The 21,770-nt window shown below is 45.5% G+C and overlaps 1 protein-coding gene across 1 annotated transcript in view; it reads left to right on the top strand.

The window, feature by feature from the left end:
* Positions 1 to 6,807: 6,807 nt before the first annotated feature.
* LOC135506558 (protein FAM184B-like) overlaps positions 6,808 to 21,770 on the top strand; it is a 49,846-nt gene continuing 34,883 nt past the window's right edge. The window contains 8 exon segments of the mRNA XM_064925904.1: positions 6,808 to 7,084; positions 12,346 to 12,459; positions 12,462 to 12,515; positions 12,605 to 13,216; positions 17,856 to 17,991; positions 18,451 to 18,590; positions 18,962 to 19,275; positions 19,308 to 19,494. Of these exon segments, the coding sequence (XP_064781976.1) occupies positions 6,929 to 7,084; positions 12,346 to 12,459; positions 12,462 to 12,515; positions 12,605 to 13,216; positions 17,856 to 17,991; positions 18,451 to 18,590; positions 18,962 to 19,275; positions 19,308 to 19,494 (1,713 nt within the window). The 5' untranslated portion in view covers positions 6,808 to 6,928.

Genomic DNA, 21,770 nt, shown 5'->3' on the forward strand with positions numbered 1-21,770 from the left:
AGTCTCGCGAGAGGCGAGATTTGTGTTGACTACGTCATTCCGCTTCTTGTTAATTTTTTATTTATTTTTTCACCTTTATTTAACCGTCGGCCAGTTGAGAACAAGTTCTCATTTACAACTGCGACCAAGACCAAGATAAAGCAAAGCAGTGTGACACAAACAACTACACAGAGTTACACATGGAATAAACAAACGTACAGTCAATAATACAATAGAAGAAAAAAAGGCTTTACCCAGCTCCTTTCCGACCATTCACAAGTCCGAGTGTGAATCATTTTTTTTTTTTTTTTTTTACAACAAAATGGGAAAATATATAATTGCACCACCATCTAATCCTAAATACACACCACTATCCCCAACAAACCCACCACCCCTTCCCACTACTTTGACCCAAACAGATCAACACCGTGCTCCCCCTTAGTTGTTTGAAAAATGCAAAATTATGTATGGGGGTTCATCCCCGCTCAAGGCCACCCCCCAGCCATCCACACCTAGTACTTTGTGCCTCCTCCGATTTTGGGGGTGCATGACGCCCCTGAAAGCACTATAGAGGGTTCTCTAAGCCCTCAGAGAATTGCAAATATAACCCCCTTCACCCCACAATGGACATTTATCCTCCCTGCCCCTCGCCTGGGCCTCCATCACCCTGCCCCTCACAATGGACATTTATCCACCTGGGCCTCCATCGCCCTGCCCCTCACAATGGACATTCGTCTGCCTGCCCCATCCATCACCCTGCCCCTCACAATGGGCATTTATCCACCTGGGCCTCCATCGCCCTGCCCCTCACAATGGGCATTTATCCACCTGGGCCTCCATCGCCCTGCCCCTCACAATGGACATTTATCCACCTGGGCCTCCATCGCCCTGCCCCTCACAATGGACATTTATCTGCCTGCATGACATATTTTCTGAAATGTGAAATGTACTTATTTTTCTATTTTGAGTAAGCCTAAATGTGTTATTTATTTTATAGACTTGCTAAAGTTTATAACAAACTGTTTTTGTTTTGTCATTATGGGATATTGTGTGAAGATTGATGAGGGGGATTTTTAATTATTTTATTTTTAAATCCATTTGAGAATAAAGTCTGTAAAGTGGATAGAAGTCAAGGGGTCTGAATACTTTCAGTGTGTCTCTATCTGCATGCCAGGCCGTCTGTCTGCCTGTCTGTTGTTTCCCGGGCTGTGAAGGCCGCAGCTGTTCGCGTGCTGGCAGCTGTACGGTAAGGAATGGAGGTCAGAACAGAACACACCCGTGGGAAGGGCACGAGGCTCCACTCTGTCTCTACTCACCAAACCACTGTATTCCTGTTATTTAGGTCGGCAGCGGGAACTTGAGGATGTATAGAGGGATAGAATAGTAATGGCTATACAGTAGGAGTCACTACAGACCCTGGTTCGAATCCAGGCTGTATCACAGAGGTCTAAGGGCACTGCATCTCAGTGCTAGAGGAGTCACTACAGACACCCTGGTTCGAATCCAGGCTGTATCACAGAGGTCTAAGGGCACTGCATCTCAGTGCTAGAGGAGTCACTACAGACCCTGGTTCGAATCCAGGCTGTATCACAGAGGTCTAAAGGCACTGCATCTCAGTGCTAGAGGAGTCACTACAGACACCCTGGTTCGAATCCAGGCTGTATCACAGAGGTCTAAGGCACTGCATGTCAGTGCTAGAGGAGTCACTACAGACACCCTGGTTCGAATCCAGGCTGTATCACAGAGGTCTAAAGGCACTGCATCTCAGTGCTAGAGGAGTCACTACAGACACCCTGGTTCGAATCCAGGCTGTATCACAGAGGTCTAAAATAAGCACTGCATCTCAGTGCTAGAGGAGTCACTACAGACACCTGGTTCGAATCCAGGCTGTATCAATGACGGTCTAACAGGCACTGCATGTCAGTGCTAGAGGACAGTCACTACAGACACCCTGGTTCGAATCCAGGCTGTATCTACAGAGGTCTAAGGCACTGCATCTCAGTGCTAGAAAAGTCACTACAGACCCTGGTTTAACGAATCCAGGCTGTATCACAGAGGTCTAAGGGCACTGCATCTCAGTGCTAGAGGAATTAAATGTCACTACAGACACCCTGGTATACTACTATTTTGCATTCTCAGGCTGAATTCTCAGACACAAAATAGTGATCACAATTCAAGATTCTGCATCTCAGTGCTAGAGGAGTCACTACAGACCCTGGTTAACCCAGGCTGTATCACACATCTAGTGCTGGGATCATTACAGACACCCTGGTTCGAGTCCAGGCTGTATCACAGAGGTTAAAGGCACTGCATCTCAGTGCTAGGGCTGTCATCAGACACCCTGGTTCGAATCATCACCACCGGCCCGTGATTTGAGTCCCATAGGTGCACATTTGGCCCAGCGTCGTCAGGCCTGTCATTGTAAATAAGCATTTGATCTTAACTGAGGTGCCTAGTTAAATGTATTTTTATTTAACCTTTATTTAACTAGGCAAGTCAACCCACTTAATTGAACAAATTCTTATTTTTAATGACCTCCTGCAGGGCTAGTGGGTTAACTGCCTGTTCAGGGCTTTATCTGACAGATTTGTACCTTGTCAGCTCGGGGTATGAACTTGCAACCTTCCGGTTGACTAGGCCAATCGCTCTAACCACTAGGCTACCCTGAAAGGTTAATTTAAAAAATTAACCCGCTGCATTTAGGCCGGCCTAGGATATTAACCTGCTGTGCATTGACCTCTGCAGGGCTACAGATGTAGGGTCTTAATTTGAGGGCAGTTTGCTATAACAGGAAAATAATCATGCAGGGCTTTATGTGAATTAAATGTGGATATATATACAACCTTGAATATACTACTATTTTGCATTTCCTGCGGCGCATTGACCTCTGCAGGGCTTCTCAGCAACAAAATAGTGATCAAATTAAGATTCCTACATCTGTATGTAGGGCTGTATCTGGGATGTTAACCCGCTGTGTATTGACCTCCTGCAGGGCTTTATCTAGGATGTTAACCCGCTGTGCATTGACCTCCTGCAGGGCGAGATATAGGATATTAACCGCTGTGCATTGACCTCCTACAGGGCTGTATCTGGGATATTAACCCGCTGTGCATTGACCTCCTGCAGGGCTAGATCTGGGATATTAACCCGCTGTGCATTGACCTCCTGCAGGGCTTTATCTAGGATGTTAACCCGCTGTGTATTGACCTCCTACAGGGCTTTATCTGGGATATTAACCCGCTGTGCATTGACCTCCTGCAGGGCGAGATCTAGGATATTAACCCGCTGTGCATTGACCTCCTGCAGGGCGAGATCTAGGATATTAACCCGCTGTGCATTGACCTCCTACAGGGCTAGATATAGGATATTAACCGCTGTGCATTGACCTCCTACAGGGCTGTATCTGGGATATTAACCCGCTGTGCATTGACCTCCTGCAGGGCTTTATCTAGGATGTTAACCCGCTGTGTATTGACCTCCTACAGGGCTAGATATAGGATATTAACCGCTGTGCATTGACCTCCTACAGGGCTGTATCTGGGATATTAACCCGCTGTGCATTGACCTCCTGCAGGGCTTTATCTAGGATGTTGACCCGCTGTGTATTGACCTCCTACAGGGCTTTATCTAGGATATTTACCCGCTGTGCATTGACCTCCTACAGGGCTAGATATAGGATATTAACCCGCTGTGCATTGACCTCCTGCAGGGCTTTATCTAGGATATTAACCCGCTGTGCATTGACCTCCTGGAGGGCTAGATATAGGATATTAACCCGCTGTGCATTGACCTCCTGCAGGGCTAGTCTGGGATATTAACCCGCTGTGCATTGACCTCCTGGAGGGCTAGATATAGGATATTAACCCGCTGTGCATTGACCTCCTACAGGGCTTTATCTAGGATATTAACCCGCTGTGCATTGACCTCCTGGAGGGCTAGATATAGGATATTAACCCGCTGTGCATTGACCTCCTGCAGGGCTAGATATAGGATATTAACCCGCTGTGCATTGACCTCCTACAGGGCTAGATATAGGATATTAACCCGCTGTGCATTGACCTCCTGCAGGGCTAGATCTGGGATATTACCCCGCTGTGCATTGACCTCCTGGAGGGCTAGATATAGGATATTAACCCGCTGTGCATTGACCTCCTGCAGGGCTAGATATAGGATATTAACCCGCTGTGCATTGACCTCCTACAGGGTTAGTACAGGATAGAATGTGATACAGGATAGAATGTGATCTTGGATAGAATGTGATACAGGATAGAATGTGATCTAGGATAGAATGTGATACAGGATAGAATGTGATCTAGAATAGAATGTGATACAGGACAGAATGTGATACAGGATAGAATGTGGTATAGGATAGAATGTGATACAGGATATAATGTGATATAGGATAGAATGTGATATAGGATAGAATGTGATATAGGATAGAATGTGATATAGGATAGAATGTGATACAGGATAGAATGTGATACAGGATAGAATGTGATCTAGGATAGAATGTGATCTAGGATAGAATGTGATACGAATGTGATATAGGATAGAATGTGATACAGGATAGAATGTGATACTGGATAGAATGTGATACAGGATAGAATGTGATACAGGATAGAATGTGATCTAGGATAGAATGTGATCTAGGATAGAATGTGATACGAATGTGATATAGGATAGAATGTGATACCTCCTGGATAGATCTGTGATACTGGATTTAGAATGTGATAAATGATAGAATGTGATCTATGACATCCAGTGGAATGTGATACAGGATAGAATGTGATATAGGATAGAATGTTATACAGGATAGAATGTGATACAGGATAGAATGTGCCTGGCAGGAGTTTGTTCCACCATTGTGGGCCATACAGGATTTTGAGAATGTGTGCATACAGGGCTATATAATGTGATATAGGGCTAGATATAGGATATTAACCCGTGATATGAATGTGATACAGGATAGAATGTGATATAGGATAGAATGTGATATTAACCGGATAGACCTGTGATCTAGGATATTAATGTGATACCGCTGTGCATTGACCTCTGCAATGTGATATAGGATAGAATGTGATACTGGATAGAATGTGATATAGGATAGCTTGTGATATAGGATATTAATGTGCATTGACCGGGCTAGATATAGATATTAACCGCTGTGATCTAGGGCTAGATAGGAATGTGATACAGGGCTAGAATGTGATATAGGATAGAATGTGATACCGTATAGAATGTGATCTAGGATAGAATGTGATACGAATGTGATATAGGATAGAATGTGATACAGGATAGAATGTGATACAGAATAGAATGTGATACAGAATAGAATGTGATACAGGATAGAATGTGATCTAGGATAGAATGCGATACGAATGTGATATAGGATAGAATGTGATACTGGATGGAATGTGATACAGGATAGAATGTGATTCAGGATAGAATGTGATATAGGATAGAATGTGATACGAATGTGATATAGGATAGAATGTGATACCGGATAGAATGTGATCTAGGATAGAATGTGATACCGGATAGAATGTGATATAGGATAGAATGTGATACCGGATAGAATGTGATCTAGGATAGAATGTGATACGAATGTGATATAGGATAGAATGTGATACTGGATAGAATGTGATATAGGATAGAATGTGATATAGGATAGAATGTGATACCGGATAGAATGTGATCTAGGATAGAATGTGATACAGGATAGAAAGTGATATAGGATAGAATGTGATACCGGATAGAATGTGATCTAGGATAGAATGTGATACGAATGTGATATAGGATAGAATGTGATACTGGATAGAATGTGATACAGGATAGAATGTGATACAGAATAGAATGTGATACAGGATAGAATGTGATACGAATGTGATATAGGATAGAATGTGATACTGGATGGAATGTGATACAGGATAGGAGGTGATACAGGATAGAATGTGATATAGGATAGAATGTGATCTAGGATAGAATGTGATCTAGGATAGAATGTGATACAGGATAGAATGTGATACGAATGTGATACAAATGTGATATAGGATAGAATGTGATACTGGATGGAATGTGATACAGGATAGAATGTGATACGAATGTGATATAGGATAGAATGTGATACTGGATGGAATGTGATACAGGATAGAATGTGATACAGGATAGAATGTGATATAGGATAGAATCCCTTTTGAATTAAAACGTTGATGGAGGCTATACTGGACCTAGTGAATAGGTGTAGAACAATACATATGGACTTATTAAACAGACTTATCACTGGTATAGGCAGGGAGTTCACCTGCAAATACTCCTGATGAATCCATGCAAATAAGTCAATTGATTAATTGAAACGCCTTTCATCCTGTGTGCGTGTGTGTGTGTTTGTGTGTGTGCGTGCGTGTGTTTTGTGTGAGTGTGTGTGTGGACCGACACTACAGCAGAACCGGGGAGGGGCGTAGCAGCACTGCAGCAGTGCGCTCTGTTCGAGAGGGAGAGCGCGAGCTGTCTACGGTGATGTTCCATACGCCCTCTCCGCCCCTGCTGCTCGAGAGACAGGTGGTCGGGACACATGCCTTCATCCTCGAGCGCTCCCCGGTTAAAAGAAGAAAACAAATCGGTTGACAGACAGCGGTGGGACTGCTATCGTGAGGCAAGCGCGTCCCCGATGGAATTGGAGCCGGTGACCTCCGCGCAGCGAGCACTGGGCAGAGGAGAGAGAGGGAAAGCAAGTTGGCGAGAGAACCTTACCGATTTACGTTTACGTTTCTCACCATGACTATTGCGCTGGCTGCTTTTCCGCCGCAGCGGGGGATTGTTATTCACTTACAGACGGAAGAAACACACAAACCTCTGAGGCAAACCGGAGAGAGAGCATTACCGGGAATTTCCTTTTGTTCCATTATTCATTTGGATCCTAATAGCTGTTGGAAGTTGTCTCGTGGGGATTATGATGGCTTCGGGTGCCGGTAAAGCCCCGCAGCCCCCCGGGCCAGGCTCCGGTAGCCTTAACGGGACTGCAGCAGACTTACCGAACATAGAGCAGGAGCTGTATGACTATCAGATGCATGGCAAGATGTGCAAGAAGATAGCTCAGCTAACCAAGGTATGAGACAGGGGAGATAGAAGATATAGCTCAGATAACCAAGGTATGAGACAGGGAGATAGAAGATATAGCTCAGATAACCAAGGTATGATACAGGGGAGTACGACTGGACAGAGAGATAGATAAAGATAGCTCAGCTAGGTAAGACTGGACAGAGAGATAGATAACTCAGCTAGGTAAGACTGGACAGAGATATAGATAGATAACTCAGCTGGTAAGACTGGACAGAGAGATAGATAACTCAGCTAGGTAAGACTGGACAGAGAGATAGATAACTCAGCTGGTAAGACTGGACAGAGAGATAGATAACTCAGCTGGTAAGACTGGACAGAGAGATAGATAACTCAGCTGGTAAGACTGGACAGATAGATAACTCAGCTGGAAAGACTGGACAGAGAGATAGATAACTCAGCTGGTAAGACTGGACAGAGAGATAGATAACTCAGCTGGTAAGACTGGACAGAGAGATAGATAACTCAGCTGGTAAGACTGGACAGAGAGATAGATAACTCAGCTGGTTAGACTGGACAGAGAGATAGATAACTCAGCTGGTAAGACTGGACAGAGAGATAGATAACTCAGTTGGTAAGACTGGACAGATAGATAGATAACTCAGCTGGTAAGACTGGACAGAGAGATAGATAACTCAGCTAGGTAAGACTGGACAGAGAGATAGATAACTCAAGAGAGATAGATAACTCAGCTGGTAAGACGGGACAGAGAGATAGATAACTCAGCTGGTAAGACTGGACAGAGAGATAGATAACTCAGCTGGTAAGACTGGACAGAGAGATAGATAACTCAGCTGGTAAGACTGGACAGAGAGATAGATAACTCAGCTGGTAAGACTGGACAGAGAGATAGATAACTCAGCTGGTAAGACTGGACAGAGAGATAGATAACTCAGCTGGTAAGACGGGACAGAGAGATAGATAACGCAGCTGGTTAGACTGGACAGATAGATAGATAACTCAGCTGGTTAGACTGGACAGAGAGATAGATAACTCAGCTGGTAAGACTGGACAGTGATGATAACTCAGCTGGTTGTGTGGACAGATGATGATAACTCAGCTGGTTAGACTGGACAGAGATAGATAACTCAGCTGGTAAGACTGGACAGAGATAGATAACTCAGCTGGTAAGACTCATGACAATTTGACTGGTCAGCCATTTCCCACGTGTCTGTGTGTATTAGAATTGATGTTCATCAGTGGTAGGCTGGCCCTGTGTGTGTGTCTGTCTGTCTGTGCCTGGTGAGTGGTACCTGAACTTTGACTGGTCAGCATTTGTGTCTGTGTGTATTAGAATTGATGTTCATCAGCACTGGAAGGCTGGCCCTGCCTGCCTGCCTGCCTGCCTGCCTGCCTGCCTGCCTGTCTGTCTGTCTGTCTGTCTGTCTGTCTGTCTGTCTGTCTGTCTGTCTGTCTGTCTGTCTGTCTGCCTGTCTGCCTGTCTGTCTGTCTGTCTGTCTGCCTGTCTGCCTCTCTGTCTGCCTGCCTGTCTGCCTGTCTGCCTGTCTGTCTGCCTGTCTGTCTGTCCGCCTATTTTAAACGAAACATGATAAAGTCTTAATGAAGCCTTCCTGAACCCATTATAACACCTCTATAGATCCTTCATTGATCCCTCAGAACCAATGATCTCTTCTAAAAGGCCTGGGAGTCGTGATCCATTCTCCTGATGCAGGAAACAAATCACTGGTGGTCTGTTTCTATTGGCTGATAGTGTTGTTATTAGAAGGTGTTGGTCTGTTTCTATTGGCTGATAGTGTTGCTATTAGAAGGTGTTGGTCTGTTTCTATTGGCTGATAGTGTTGCTATTAGAAGGTGGTGGTCTGTTTCTATTGGCTGATAGTGTTGCTATTAGAAGGTGTTGGTCTGTTTCTATTGGCTGATAGTGTTGTTATTAGAAGGTGTTGGTCTGTTTCTATTGGCTGATAGTGTTGCTATTAGAAGGTGGTGGTCTGTTTCTATTGGCTGATAGTGTTGCTGTTAGAAGGTGTTGGTCTGTTTCTATTGGCTGATAGTGTTGCTGTTAGAAGGTGTTGGTCTGTTTCTATTGGCTGATAGTGTTGCTGTTAGAAGGTGTTGGTCTGTTTCTATTGGCTGATAGTGTTGTTATTAGAAGGTGGTGGTCTGTTTCTATTGGCTGATAGTGTTGCTATTAGAAGGTGTTGGTCTGTTTCTATTGGCTGATAGTGTTGCTATTAGAAGGTGTTGGTCTGTTTCTATTGGCTGATAGTGTTGCTATTAGAAGGTGGTGGTCTGTTTCTATTGGCTGATAGTGTTGCTATTAGAAGGTGTTGGTCTGTTTCTATTGGCTGATAGTGTTGCTATTAGAAGGTGTTGGTCTGTTTCTATTGGCTGATAGTGTTGCTATTAGAAGGTGTTGGTCTGTTTCTATTGGCTGATAGTGTTGCTATTAGAAGGTGTTGGTCTGTTTCTATTGGCTGATAGTGTTGCTATTAGAAGGTGTTGGTCTGTTTCTATTGGCTGATAGTGTTGCTATTAGAAGGTGTTGGTCTGTTTCTATTGGTTGATAGTGTTGTTATTAGAAGGTGTTAGTGATAGTGTTGTTATTTGAGACAGACAGACAGACAGACAGACAGACAGACAGACAGACAGACAGACAGACAGACAGGCAGGCAGGCAGGCAGGCAGGCAGGCAGGCAGGCAGGCAGACAGACAGGCAGACATGAGGTAGGTCTAAAGATAACTACCAGCATGCTGCACTATGTCGAAAACGGAAGGGGGGAGGTACCCTACACACACCTGATTAAACTACTGATTCAACTACTGATTCAACTACTGATTCAACTACTGATTAAACTAATGGTTAAACTACTGATTAAACTACTGATTAAACTACTGGTTAAACTACTGGTTAAACTACTGATTAAACTACTGGTTAAACTACTGATTAAACTACTGACTAAACTACTGGTTAAACTACTGGTTAAACTACTGATTAAACTACTGGTTAAACTACTGATTAAACTACCGATTAAACTACCGATTAAACTACTGACTAAACTACTGATTAAACTACTGATTAAACTACTGGTTAAACTACTGATTAAACTACTGATTAAACTACTGATTAAACTACTGATTAAACTACTGGTTAAACTACTGATTAAACTACTGATTAAACTACTGGTTAAACTACTGGTTAAACTACTGATTAAACTACTGATTAAACTACTGGTTAAACTACTGATTAAACTACTGGTTAAACTTCTGATTAAACTACTGATTAAACTTATTTTCCAGTACCCTACACACACCTGGTTAAATTACTGATTAAACTACTGATTAAACTACTGATTAAACTACTGGTTAAACTACTGGTTAAACTACTGATTAAACTACTGGTTAAACTACTGGTTAAACTACTGATTAAACTACTGATTAAACTACTGGTTAAACTACTGATTAAACTACTGATTAAACTACTGGTTAAACTACTGGTTAAACTACTGATTAAACTACTGGTTAAACTACTGGTTAAACTACTGATTAAACTACTGGTTAAACTACTGATTAAACTACTGACTAAACTACTGATTAAACTACTGGTTAAACTACTGATTAAACTACTGGTTAAACTACTGATTAAACTACTGATTAAACTACTGGTTAAACTACTGGTTAAACTACTGATTAAACTACTGGTTAAACTACTGATTAAACTACTGGTTAAACTACAGATTAAACTGCTGATTAAGGACAGTGGACAGAGAGCCTGGTAGTTGGACCTAATACTACAGATGGTATTTGGGTCCATGTTAGTGGACGTTAGTTATTGGGTAATAGCGTCTTGGCTGGGTGGTGTGGATTCACTAAAGCCTCTTGGGTAATAGCGTCTAGGCTGGGTGGTGTAGCTTCACTAAAGCCTCTTGGGTAATAGCGTCTAGGCTGGGTGGTGTGGATTCACTAAAGCCTCTTGGGTAATAGCGTCTAGGCTGGGTGGTGTGGCTTCACTAAAGCCTCTTGGGTAATAGCGTCTAGGCTGGGTGGTGTAGCTTCACTAAAGCCTCTTGGGTAATAGCGTCTAGGCTGGGTGGTGTAGATTCACTAAAGCCTCTTGGGTAATAGCGTCTTGTCTGGGTGGTGTGGCTTCACCAAAGCCTCTTGGGTAATAGCGTCTTGTCTGGGTGGTGTGGCTTCACTAAAGCCTCTTGGGTAATAGCGTCTAGGCTGGGTGGTGTGGATTCACTAAAGCCTCTTGGGTAATGTCTCTTGGGGGGTGAGAGTGAGGGTGATACGCAGGGAATGTCTGACAGTGCTGTACCAGCCGTGTACCGCAGACAGAGAGGCGTCACCATAAAATACACACACACACACACACACACACAAACACCCACCCCTCCCCCCGCTCCAGAGGGAAAGTGAGTCGTCTGGGTCCGTTCTAGTCTATGATGACACTGGGTGGACACTGTAGCTGGGGCGGTTAGACTAGTGGTTAGAGTGTAGAGGAGGTAGGTAGTCTAGTGGTTAGAGTGTAGAGGTGGCAGGTAGTCTAGTGGTTAGAGTGTAGAGGAGGCAGGTAGCATAGTGGTTAGAGTGTGGAGGAGGTAGGTAGTCTAGTGGTTAGAGTGTAGGGGTGGCAGGTAGCCTAGTGGTTAGAGTGTAGAGGAGGCAGGTAGCCTAGTGGTTAGAGTGTAGAGGAGGCAGGTAGCCTAGTGGTTAGAGTGTAGAGGAGGCAGGTCGCCTAGTGGTTAGAGTGTAGAGGAGGCAGGTAGCCTACCAGTTAACCCACTGTTCCTAGACCAGTTAACCCACTGTTCCTAGACCAGTTAACCCACTGTTCCTAGACCAGTTAACCCACTGTTCCTAGACCAGTTAACCCACTGTTCCTAGACCAGTTAACCCACTGTTCCTAGACCAGTTAACCCACTGTTCCTAGACCAGTTAACCCACTGTTCCTAGACCAGTTAACCCACTGTTCCTAGACCAGTTAACCCACAGTTCCTAGACCAGTTAACCCACAGTTCCTAGACCAGTTAACCCACTTTTCCCCGGTAGGACGTCATTGTAAATAAGAATTTGTTCTTAACTGACTTGCCTAGTTAAATAAAGGTAAAAAAATATATATATTAAATAAATATACTATACACATCCTGAATGACTTCTAGTAACATGTGATTTAAAACATGGCTACTGATTGATCAACTCAATACATATCGATAGATATCAACCTGAATATGAATCTCTTTCCTGTTGTCTCACCTCCGTCCTCCCCTCTTTTAATCAAAACGTCAGGTGATCTATTCTCTGAACACCAAGAACGAAGAGCAGGAGGCGGCCCTTCAGGCCGTCAGCCACGCCCACCAGGAAGAGCTGAGGCGGATTACCACGGGGACGTGTACCGAGGGGAGGAGTCGGTAGTGCTTAGGACACGCCTCTCAGAGCTGCAGGAAACTCTAGCTCAGGTACCCCGTCTGTCCGTCCAACATGCCCATCTGTTACCCAGTCTGTTCCACCACAGGTTAATTAACTCTGTGTGTCTCTACACCTCCAGGTTCAGGTAGACTTTGAGAGCTACCGTGTCCAGGCAGAGGAGAGGGATCGTGGGGTAGAGGCAGAGCTTAAGAGGGACTATGAGGAAAAGCTCCAGGCTCTGGGGCTGGAGAGACAGGAGACCCAGGCCCAACTCAACACGGCCCACGACGAGAGTCTCCGACTGGGGAGAGAACTGGAGACGGCTGGGGAGGCTGCGCAGTGCCTGGAGGTTCAGTGTGACGAACTACGGAGGAAAGGAGAAGAGGAGCGAGGGAAAGGGAAGGAGGAGGAGACGGAGAGAATGCGACTCCTCTCGGAGGAGGTGAAGACTCTGAGGAAAGGGAAGGAGCAAGCAGAGGAAGAGAGGGAGAGAGCAGTGAGAGAGGAGAGGGAGAAGTGGGAGACGAGGATGAAGGAGGTGACAGAGGAGAAGGAGGAGTTGAAGAGGAGCATGGAGGAGGCGCGCAGGGAGGAGAGACGGCAGTGGGAGGAGAGAGAGGAGGAGGAGAAGAGAGGGATGAGTACAGTACTGAGAGAGAGAGTGAGGAAGGCGGAGGGAGAGATGGAGGGCAGTCTGCAGCGACTCAACGAGAGCAAGAGACACGCTGCCAAACTACAGGGCAGAATACAGGTACTCAACCTAACAGAGTACAGGTACTCACACTAACAGAATACAGGTACTCACACTAACAGAATACAGGTACTCACCCTAACAGGACAGAATACAGGTACTCACCCTAACAGGACAGAATACAGGTACTCACCCTAACAGGACAGACTACAGGTACTCACCATAACAGGACAGACTACAGGTACTCACCCTAACAGACTACAGGTACTCACCCTAACAGAATACAGGTACTCACCCTAACAGAATACAGGTACTCACCCTAACAGGACAGACTACAGGTACTCACCCAAACAGAATACAGGTACTCACCCTAACAGGACAGAATACAGGTACTCACCCTAACAGAATACAGGTACTCACCCTAACAGAATACAGGTACTCACCCTAACAGAATACAGGTACTCACCCTAACAGAATACAGGTACTCACCCTAACAGAATACAGGTACTCACCCTAACAGAATACAGGTACTCACCCTAACAGAATACAGGTACTCACCCTAACAGAATACAGGTACTCACCCTAACAGACTACAGGTACAGAATACAGGTACTCAGCCTAACAGAATACAGGTACTCACCCTAACAGAATACAGGTACTCACCCTAACAGAATACAGGTACTCACCCTAACAGAATACAGGTACTCACCCTAACAGAATACAACCCTAACAGGACAGAATACAGGTACTCACCCTAACAGGACAGAATACAGGTACTCACCCTAACAGAATACAGGTACTCACCCTAACAGACTACAGGTACTCACCCTAACAGAATACAGGTACTCACCCTAACAGAATACAGGTACTCACACTAACAGAATACAGGTACTCACCCTAACAGAATACAGGTACAGAATACAGGTACTCACCCTAACAGAATACAGGTACTCACCCTAACAGAATACAGGTACTCACACTAACAGGGCAGAATACAGGTACTCACCCTAACAGAATACAGGTACTCACCCTAACAGAATACAGGTCCTCACCCTAACAGAATACAGGTACTCACCCTAACAGAATACAGGTACTCACCCTAACAGAATACAGGTACTCACACTAACAGAATACAGGTACTCACCCTAACAGAATACAGGTACTCACACTAACAGAATACAGGTACTCACCCTAACAGAATACAGGTACTCACCCTAACAGAATACAGGTACTCACCCTAACAGAAAACAGGTACTCACCCTAACAGAATACAGGTACTCACCCTAACAGGACAGAATACAGGTATTCACACTAACAGGACAGAATACAGGTACTCACCATAACAGGACAGAATACAGGTACTCACCCTAACAGGACAGAATACAGGTACTCACCCTAACAGGACAGAATACAGGTACTCACCCTAACAGGACAGAATACAGGTACTCACCCAAACAGGACAGAATACAGGTACTCACCCTATCAGAATACAGGTACTCACCCTAACAGGACAGAATACAGGTACTCACCGTAACAGAATACAGGTACTCACCCTAACAGAATACAGGTACTCACCCTAACAGAATACAGGTACTCACCCTCTTACAGGACATAATACAGGTACTCACCCTAACAGGACATAATACAGGTACTCACCCTATCAGAATACAGGTACTCACCCTAACAGGACATAATACAGGTACTCACCCTAACAGGACATAATACAGGTACTCACCCTAACAGGACAGAATACAGGTACTCACCCTAACAGAATACAGGTACTCACCCTAACAGAAAACAGGTACTCACCCTAACAGAATACAGGTTCTCACCCTAACAGACTACAGGTACTCACCCTAACAGGACAGAATACCGGTGCTCACCCTAACAGGACAGAATACAGGTACTCACCCTAACATGACAGAAAACAGGTACTCACCCTAACAGAATACAGGTACTCACCCTAACAGAATACAGGTACTCACCCTAACATGACAGAAAACAGGTACTCACCCTAACAGAATACAGGTACTCACCCTAACAGAATACAGGTACTCACCCTAACAGGACAGAATACCGGTGCTCACCCTAACAGGACAGAATACAGGTACTCACCCTAACAGGACAGAATACAGGTACTCACCCTAACATGACAGAATACAGGTACTCACCCTAACATGACAGAATACAGGTACTCACCCTAACAGAATACAGGTACTCACCCTATCAGGACAGAATACAGGTACTCACCCTAACAGGACATAATACAGGTACTCACCCTAACAGGACAGAATACAGGTACTCACCCTAACAGAATACAGGTACTCACCCTAACAGAAAACAGGTACTCACCCTAACAGGACATAATACAGGTACTCACCCTAACAGAATACAGGTACTCACCCTAACAGAAAACAGGTACTCACCCTAACAGGACAGAATACCGGTGCTCACCCTAACAGGACAGAAAACAGGTACTCACCCTATCAGGACAGAATACAGGTACTCACCCAAACAGGACAGAATACAGGTACTCACCCTAACAGGACAGAATACAGGTACTCACCCTAACAGAATACAGGTACTCACCCTATCAGGACAGAATACAGGTACTCACCCTATCAGGACAGAATACAGGTACTCACCCTAACAGAATACAGGTACTCACCCTATCAGGACAGAATACAGGTACTCACCCTATCAGGACAGAATACAGGTACTCACCCTAACAGAATACAGGTACTCACCCTATCAGGACAGAATACAGGTACTCACCCTAACAGAATACAGGTACTCACCCTAACAGGACAGAATACAGGTACTCACCCTATCAGGACAGAATACAGGTACTCACCCTAACAGGACAGAATACAGGTACTCACCCTAACAGAATACAGGTACTCACCCTAACAGGACAGAATACAGGTACTCACCCTATCAGGACAGAATACAGGTACTCACCCTAACAGGACAGAATACAGGTACTCACCCTAACAGAATACAGGTACTCACCCTAACAGGACAGAATACAGGTACTCACCCTAACAGAATACAGGTACTCACCCTAACAGGACAGAATACAGGTACTCACCCTAACAGAATACAGGTACTCACCCTAACAGAATACAGGTACTCACCCTAACAGGACAGAATACAGGTACTCACCCTAACAGGACAGAATACAGGTACTCACCCTAACAGAATACAGGTACTCACCCTAACAGAATACAGGTACTCACCCTAACAGAATACAGGTACTCACCCTAACAGAATACAGGTACTCACCCTAACAGAATACAGGTACTCACCCTAACAGAATACAGGTACTCACCCTAACAGGACAGAATACAGGTACTCACCCTAACAGAATACAGGTACTCACCCTAACAGGACAGAATACAGGTACTCACCCTAACAGGACAGAATACAGGTACTCACACTGTGGTTTTACTATCATTTTGGGGAACAATAACATTTATTTCCATTCAAAATCATTTTTTCCCTGACCCGTAATCCTAACCCTAACCCCAAACCCGAAAACGAAACATAAACCTAACCCCCAGTAACTGTGTGAACCTTCTAGCCCTGCTACTTCCTGTTTCCCTGTGTGAACCTCACCCTCTACTTCCTGTTTCCCTGTGTGAACCTTATCTACTTCCTGTTTCAAATTTACTTCTGGTTTCCCTGTGTGATTTACCAAATCACGAGAGCAAACGACACACAAGTCAGAGTTATTATCACAAAGTCCATCTTTAATTATATGAGCTCCATCACAACCCTGTGACTCTCAGATCAATTCAGTATCTATCAATGAATTCTCTGAGAGTCCTTTACACATTGCAACTGAGATCCTTTATAGCAAAGACACACATAGCCAGACAGCATTGGCCATAATTTATCGTTCAGCTTTGTCTCCTAAACTATGTTCTTTTCTCAAACTCAGAACCATAAACAAATCCTCACATCAACAGGCATATATCAAATCCACCCCTCCTTGACAAGATCACAGAGACACACTGACTGGCACACAGACATTGTGGAGCCAAGAGATACACGCTTGACCTCTCCCCTCTCTCCGGCCTAAGCAACTTAGTCCTGAAAGAGAACAGATACTGCAACCCTGCCACAGTATTATACAAACACATTCTGATGAGAAGTAACTTACAAACATATGATGAATATAAAACATCTTACCGATGTTACCAACTAATTCGGATTATTCCCCAACAACCTCACCCTCTACTTCCTGTTTCCCTGTGTGAACATCATCCTCTACTTCCTGTTTCCCTGTGTGAAGCTCACCCTCTACTTCCTGTTTCCCTGTGTTAACCTCACCCTCTACTTCCTGTTTCCCTGTGTGAACCTCACCCTCTACTTCCTGTTTCCCTGTGTGAACCTCATCCTCTACTTCCTGTTTCCCTGTGTGAAGCTCACCCTCTACTTCCTGTTTCCCTGTGTGAACCTCACCCTCTACTTCCTGTTTCCCTGTGTGAACCTCACCCTCTACTTCCTGTTTCCCTGTGTGAAGCTCACCTACTACTTCCTGTTTCCCTGTGTGAAGCTCACCCTCTACTTCCTGTTTCCCTGTGTGAACCTCACCCTCTACTTCCTGTTTCCCTGTGTGAACCTCACCCAACTACTTCCTGTTTCCCTGTGTGAATCTCACCCTCTACTTCCTACTATCTCTCTCTCTCTCTAGGACCTGGAGGAGGAGTTGGAGTCGGGGAGGAGGCGTGTCTCGGGGGCAGAGGGTGGGGCTAAGAGGGCATGGGAGGAGTTAGTCGTGGCCAAAGAGAGACTACTGCTGCAGGAGGAGGAGCTGCAGAGCAAATCAGGTAATCAATCAACTAATCAATCAACTAATCAAGCAATTAATACATTAATGCAAAAATACATTAATAAAACTATCTAAGCATCAATCAATCAATTAACACGTAAATACATTATAAAACAATCTATGAATCAATCAATTAATCAATTAATCCATCAATACATTAATAAAACAATCTATGAATTAATCAATCAATTAATCAATTATTCAATTAATTAATCAATGATTACATAAATACATTCATAAAGCAACCTATGAATCAATCAACCAATTAATCAATTATTCAATCAAACAATTAATACACCAATCAATCAACCAATCACTCAATCCATTAATCGATAAATCAATCAACCATCCAATAATTGTATCAATCATTCAATAAAGGAGTTTAAAATGTAATGTAACGTGTATGTCCTTCTGTGAACGTATTTGTGCATTCCGTGTGTGTGTGTGTGTGTGTCAGAGGAGCTGCTGAGTCGTGGTGTGTGTGAGGGTGTGTGTGTGAACGTGGAGGAGTTGAAAGGTCAGGTGAACAAACTGCAGAGCAGGAACAGAGAGCTGGAGTTGCAGAGCAGCGGGAGAAACAACGACTACGCCAGACAGGTAGACACACACACACACACACACACACACTCACACTCACACGCACACACACACACACACACACACACACACACACACACACACACACACACACACACCCCCACACACACCAACTTTGAACTTTGAATGAATTCCAGTAATGTGACAACATTCTGACCGTGTGCTCGTGTGTATGTGTGTGTGTGTGTGTGAGTGTGTGTGTGGCGTGTGAGTGTGTGTGTGTGTGTGTGTGTGCGTGTGAGTGTGTGTGTGTGTGTGTGTGTGTGTGTGTGTGTGTGTGTGTGTGTGTGTGTGTGCGTGTGAGTGTGTGTGTGTGTGTGTGTGTGTGTGTGTGTGTGTGTGTGTGTGTGTGAGTGTGTGTGTGTGTCCAGCATGCGGAGGCCCTGGCTAGTCTGCGTTCTGAGATGGTGAGGGCTCAGTCAGAGGAGCTCCGGAGAGAACGGAAACACGCGGAGGTGGAAAAGGAACAAATGCAGAAAGAGAGAGAAGAAGAGAGAGAACACCTGCAGAAAGAGAGAGAAGAAGAGAGAGACAGACTGCAGAAAGAGATAGAAGAAGAGAGAGCACGCCTGCAGAAAGAGAGAGAAGAAGAGAGAGAACACCTGCAGAAAGAGATAGAAGAGGTGAAAGGAAGAGTGACAACACAGATGGAAGGAAACACGGAGCGAGTGGAGGAGCAGAGAGAGTCTGAACCAGGAGAAGAAGAGATTGGCAGAGCAGAACGGACGAGGAAAGGAAGAGATTGAAGGAGCAGGCGGACGAGGAAAGGAAGAGATTGAAGGAGCAGGCGGACGAGGAAAGGAAGAGATTGAAGGAGCAGGTGAAGAAGGCGATAGAAGAGGTGATGAGGAAACATGCAGCTGAGCTCCACAACGCCCAGGAAGCACTGAGGAAAAACCAAGAGGTATCACACACTGGAGACAGCTGGTCTGACTGGGTCCAGACAGAACCAGACAGCTAGTCTGACTGGGTCCAGACAGAACCAGACAGCTAGTCTGACTGGGTCCAGACAGAACCGGACAGCTGGTCTGACTGGGTCCAGACAGAACCAGACAGCTAGTCTGACTGGGTCCAGACAGAACCGGACAGCTAGTCTGACTGGGTCCAGACAGAACCAGACATTACAGACAGCTGGTCTGACTGGGTCCAGACAGAACCAGACATTACAGACAGCTGGTCTGACTGGGTCCAGACAGAACCAGACAGCTAGTCTGACTGGGTCCAGACAGAACCGGACAGCTAGTCTGACTGGGTCCAGACAGAACCAGACAGCTAGTCTGACTGGGTCCAGACAGAACCAGACAGCTGGTCTGACTGGGTCCAGACAGAACCAGACATTACAGACAGCTGGTCTGACTGGGTCCAGACAGAACCAGACAGCTAGTCTGACTGGGTCCAGACAGAACCGGACAGCTAGTCTGACTGGGTCCAGACAGAACCAGACAGCTGGTCTGACTGGGTCCAGACAGAACCGGACAGCTGGTCTGACTGGGTCCAGACAGAACCAGACAGCTAGTCTGACTGGGTCCAGACAGAACCAGACAGCTAGTCTGACTGGGTCCAGACAGAACCAGACATTACAGACAGCTGGTCTGGGTCCAGACAGAACCAGACATTACAGACAGCTGGTCTGACTGGGTCCAGACAGAACCAGACATTACAGACAGCTGGTCTGACTGGGTCCAGACAGAACCAGACATTACAGACAGCTGGTCTGACTGGGTCCAGACAGAACCAGACATTACAGACAGCTAGTCTGACTGGGTCCAGACAGAACCAGACATTACAGACAGCTAGTCTGACTGGGTCCAGACAGAACCAGACATTACAGACAGCTGGTCTGACTGGGTCCAGACAGAACCAGACATTACAGACAGCTGGTCTGACTGGGTCCAGACAGAACCAGACATTACAGACAGCTAGTCTGGGTCCAGACAGAACCAGACATTACAGACAGCTAGTCTGACTGGGTCCAGACAGAACCAGACATTACAGACAGCTGGTCTGACTGGGTCCAGACAGAAGCAGACATTACAGACAGCTGGTCTGACTGGGTCCAGACAGAACCAGACATTACAGACAGCTGGTCTGACTGGGTCCAGACAGAACCAGACATTACAGACAGCTAGTCTGACTGGGTCCAGACAGAACCAGACATTACAGACAGCTGGTCTGGGTCCAGACAGAACCAGACATTACAGACAGCTAGTCTGGGTCCAGACAGAACCAGACATTACAGACAGCTAGTCTGACTGGGTCCAGACAGAACCAGACATTACAGACAGCTGGTCTGACTGGGTCCAGACAGAACCAGACATTACAGACAGCTGGTCTGACTGGGTCCAGACAGAACCAGACATTACAGACAGCTGGTCTGGGTCCAGACAGAACCAGACATTACAGACAGCTGGTCTGACTGGGTCCAGACAGAACCAGACGTTACAGACAGCTAGTCTGGGTCCAGACAGAACCAGACATTACAGACAGCTGGTCTGACTGGGTCCAGACAGAACCAGACATTACAGACAGCTAGTCTGACTGGGTCCAGACAGAACCAGACATTACAGACAGCTAGTCTGACTGGGTCCAGACAGAACCAGACATTACAGACAGCTGGTCTGACTGGGTCCAGACAGAACCAGACATTACAGACAGCTGGTCTGACTGGGTCCAGACAGAACCAGACATTACAGACAGCTAGTCTGGGTCCAGACAGAACCAGACATTACAGACAGCTGGTCTGACTGGGTCCAGACAGAACCAGACATTACAGACAGCTAGTCTGACTGGGTCCAGACAGAACCAGACATTACAGACAGCTGGTCTGACTGGGTCCAGACAGAACCAGACATTACAGACAGCTAGTCTGACTGGGTCCAGACAGAACCAGACATTACAGACAGCTGGTCTGACTGGGTCCAGACAGAACCAGACATTACAGACAGCTGGTCTGACTGGGTCCAGACAGAACCAGACATTACAGACAGCTGGTCTGGGTCCAGACAGAACCAGACATTACAGACAGCTGGTCTGACTGGGTCCAGACAGAACCAGACATTACAGACAGCTGGTCTGACTGGGTCCAGACAGAACCAGACATTACAGACAGCTGGTCTGTGTTTGTCTGTGTGTGTGTCTGTGTGTGTGTGTGTGTCTGTGTGTGTGTGTGTGTGTCTGTGT

The sequence above is a fragment of the Oncorhynchus masou genome, chromosome 20 (genome assembly GCF_036934945.1).
Source record: "Oncorhynchus masou masou isolate Uvic2021 chromosome 20, UVic_Omas_1.1, whole genome shotgun sequence".
NCBI classification, from domain to species: domain Eukaryota; kingdom Metazoa; phylum Chordata; class Actinopteri; order Salmoniformes; family Salmonidae; genus Oncorhynchus; species Oncorhynchus masou.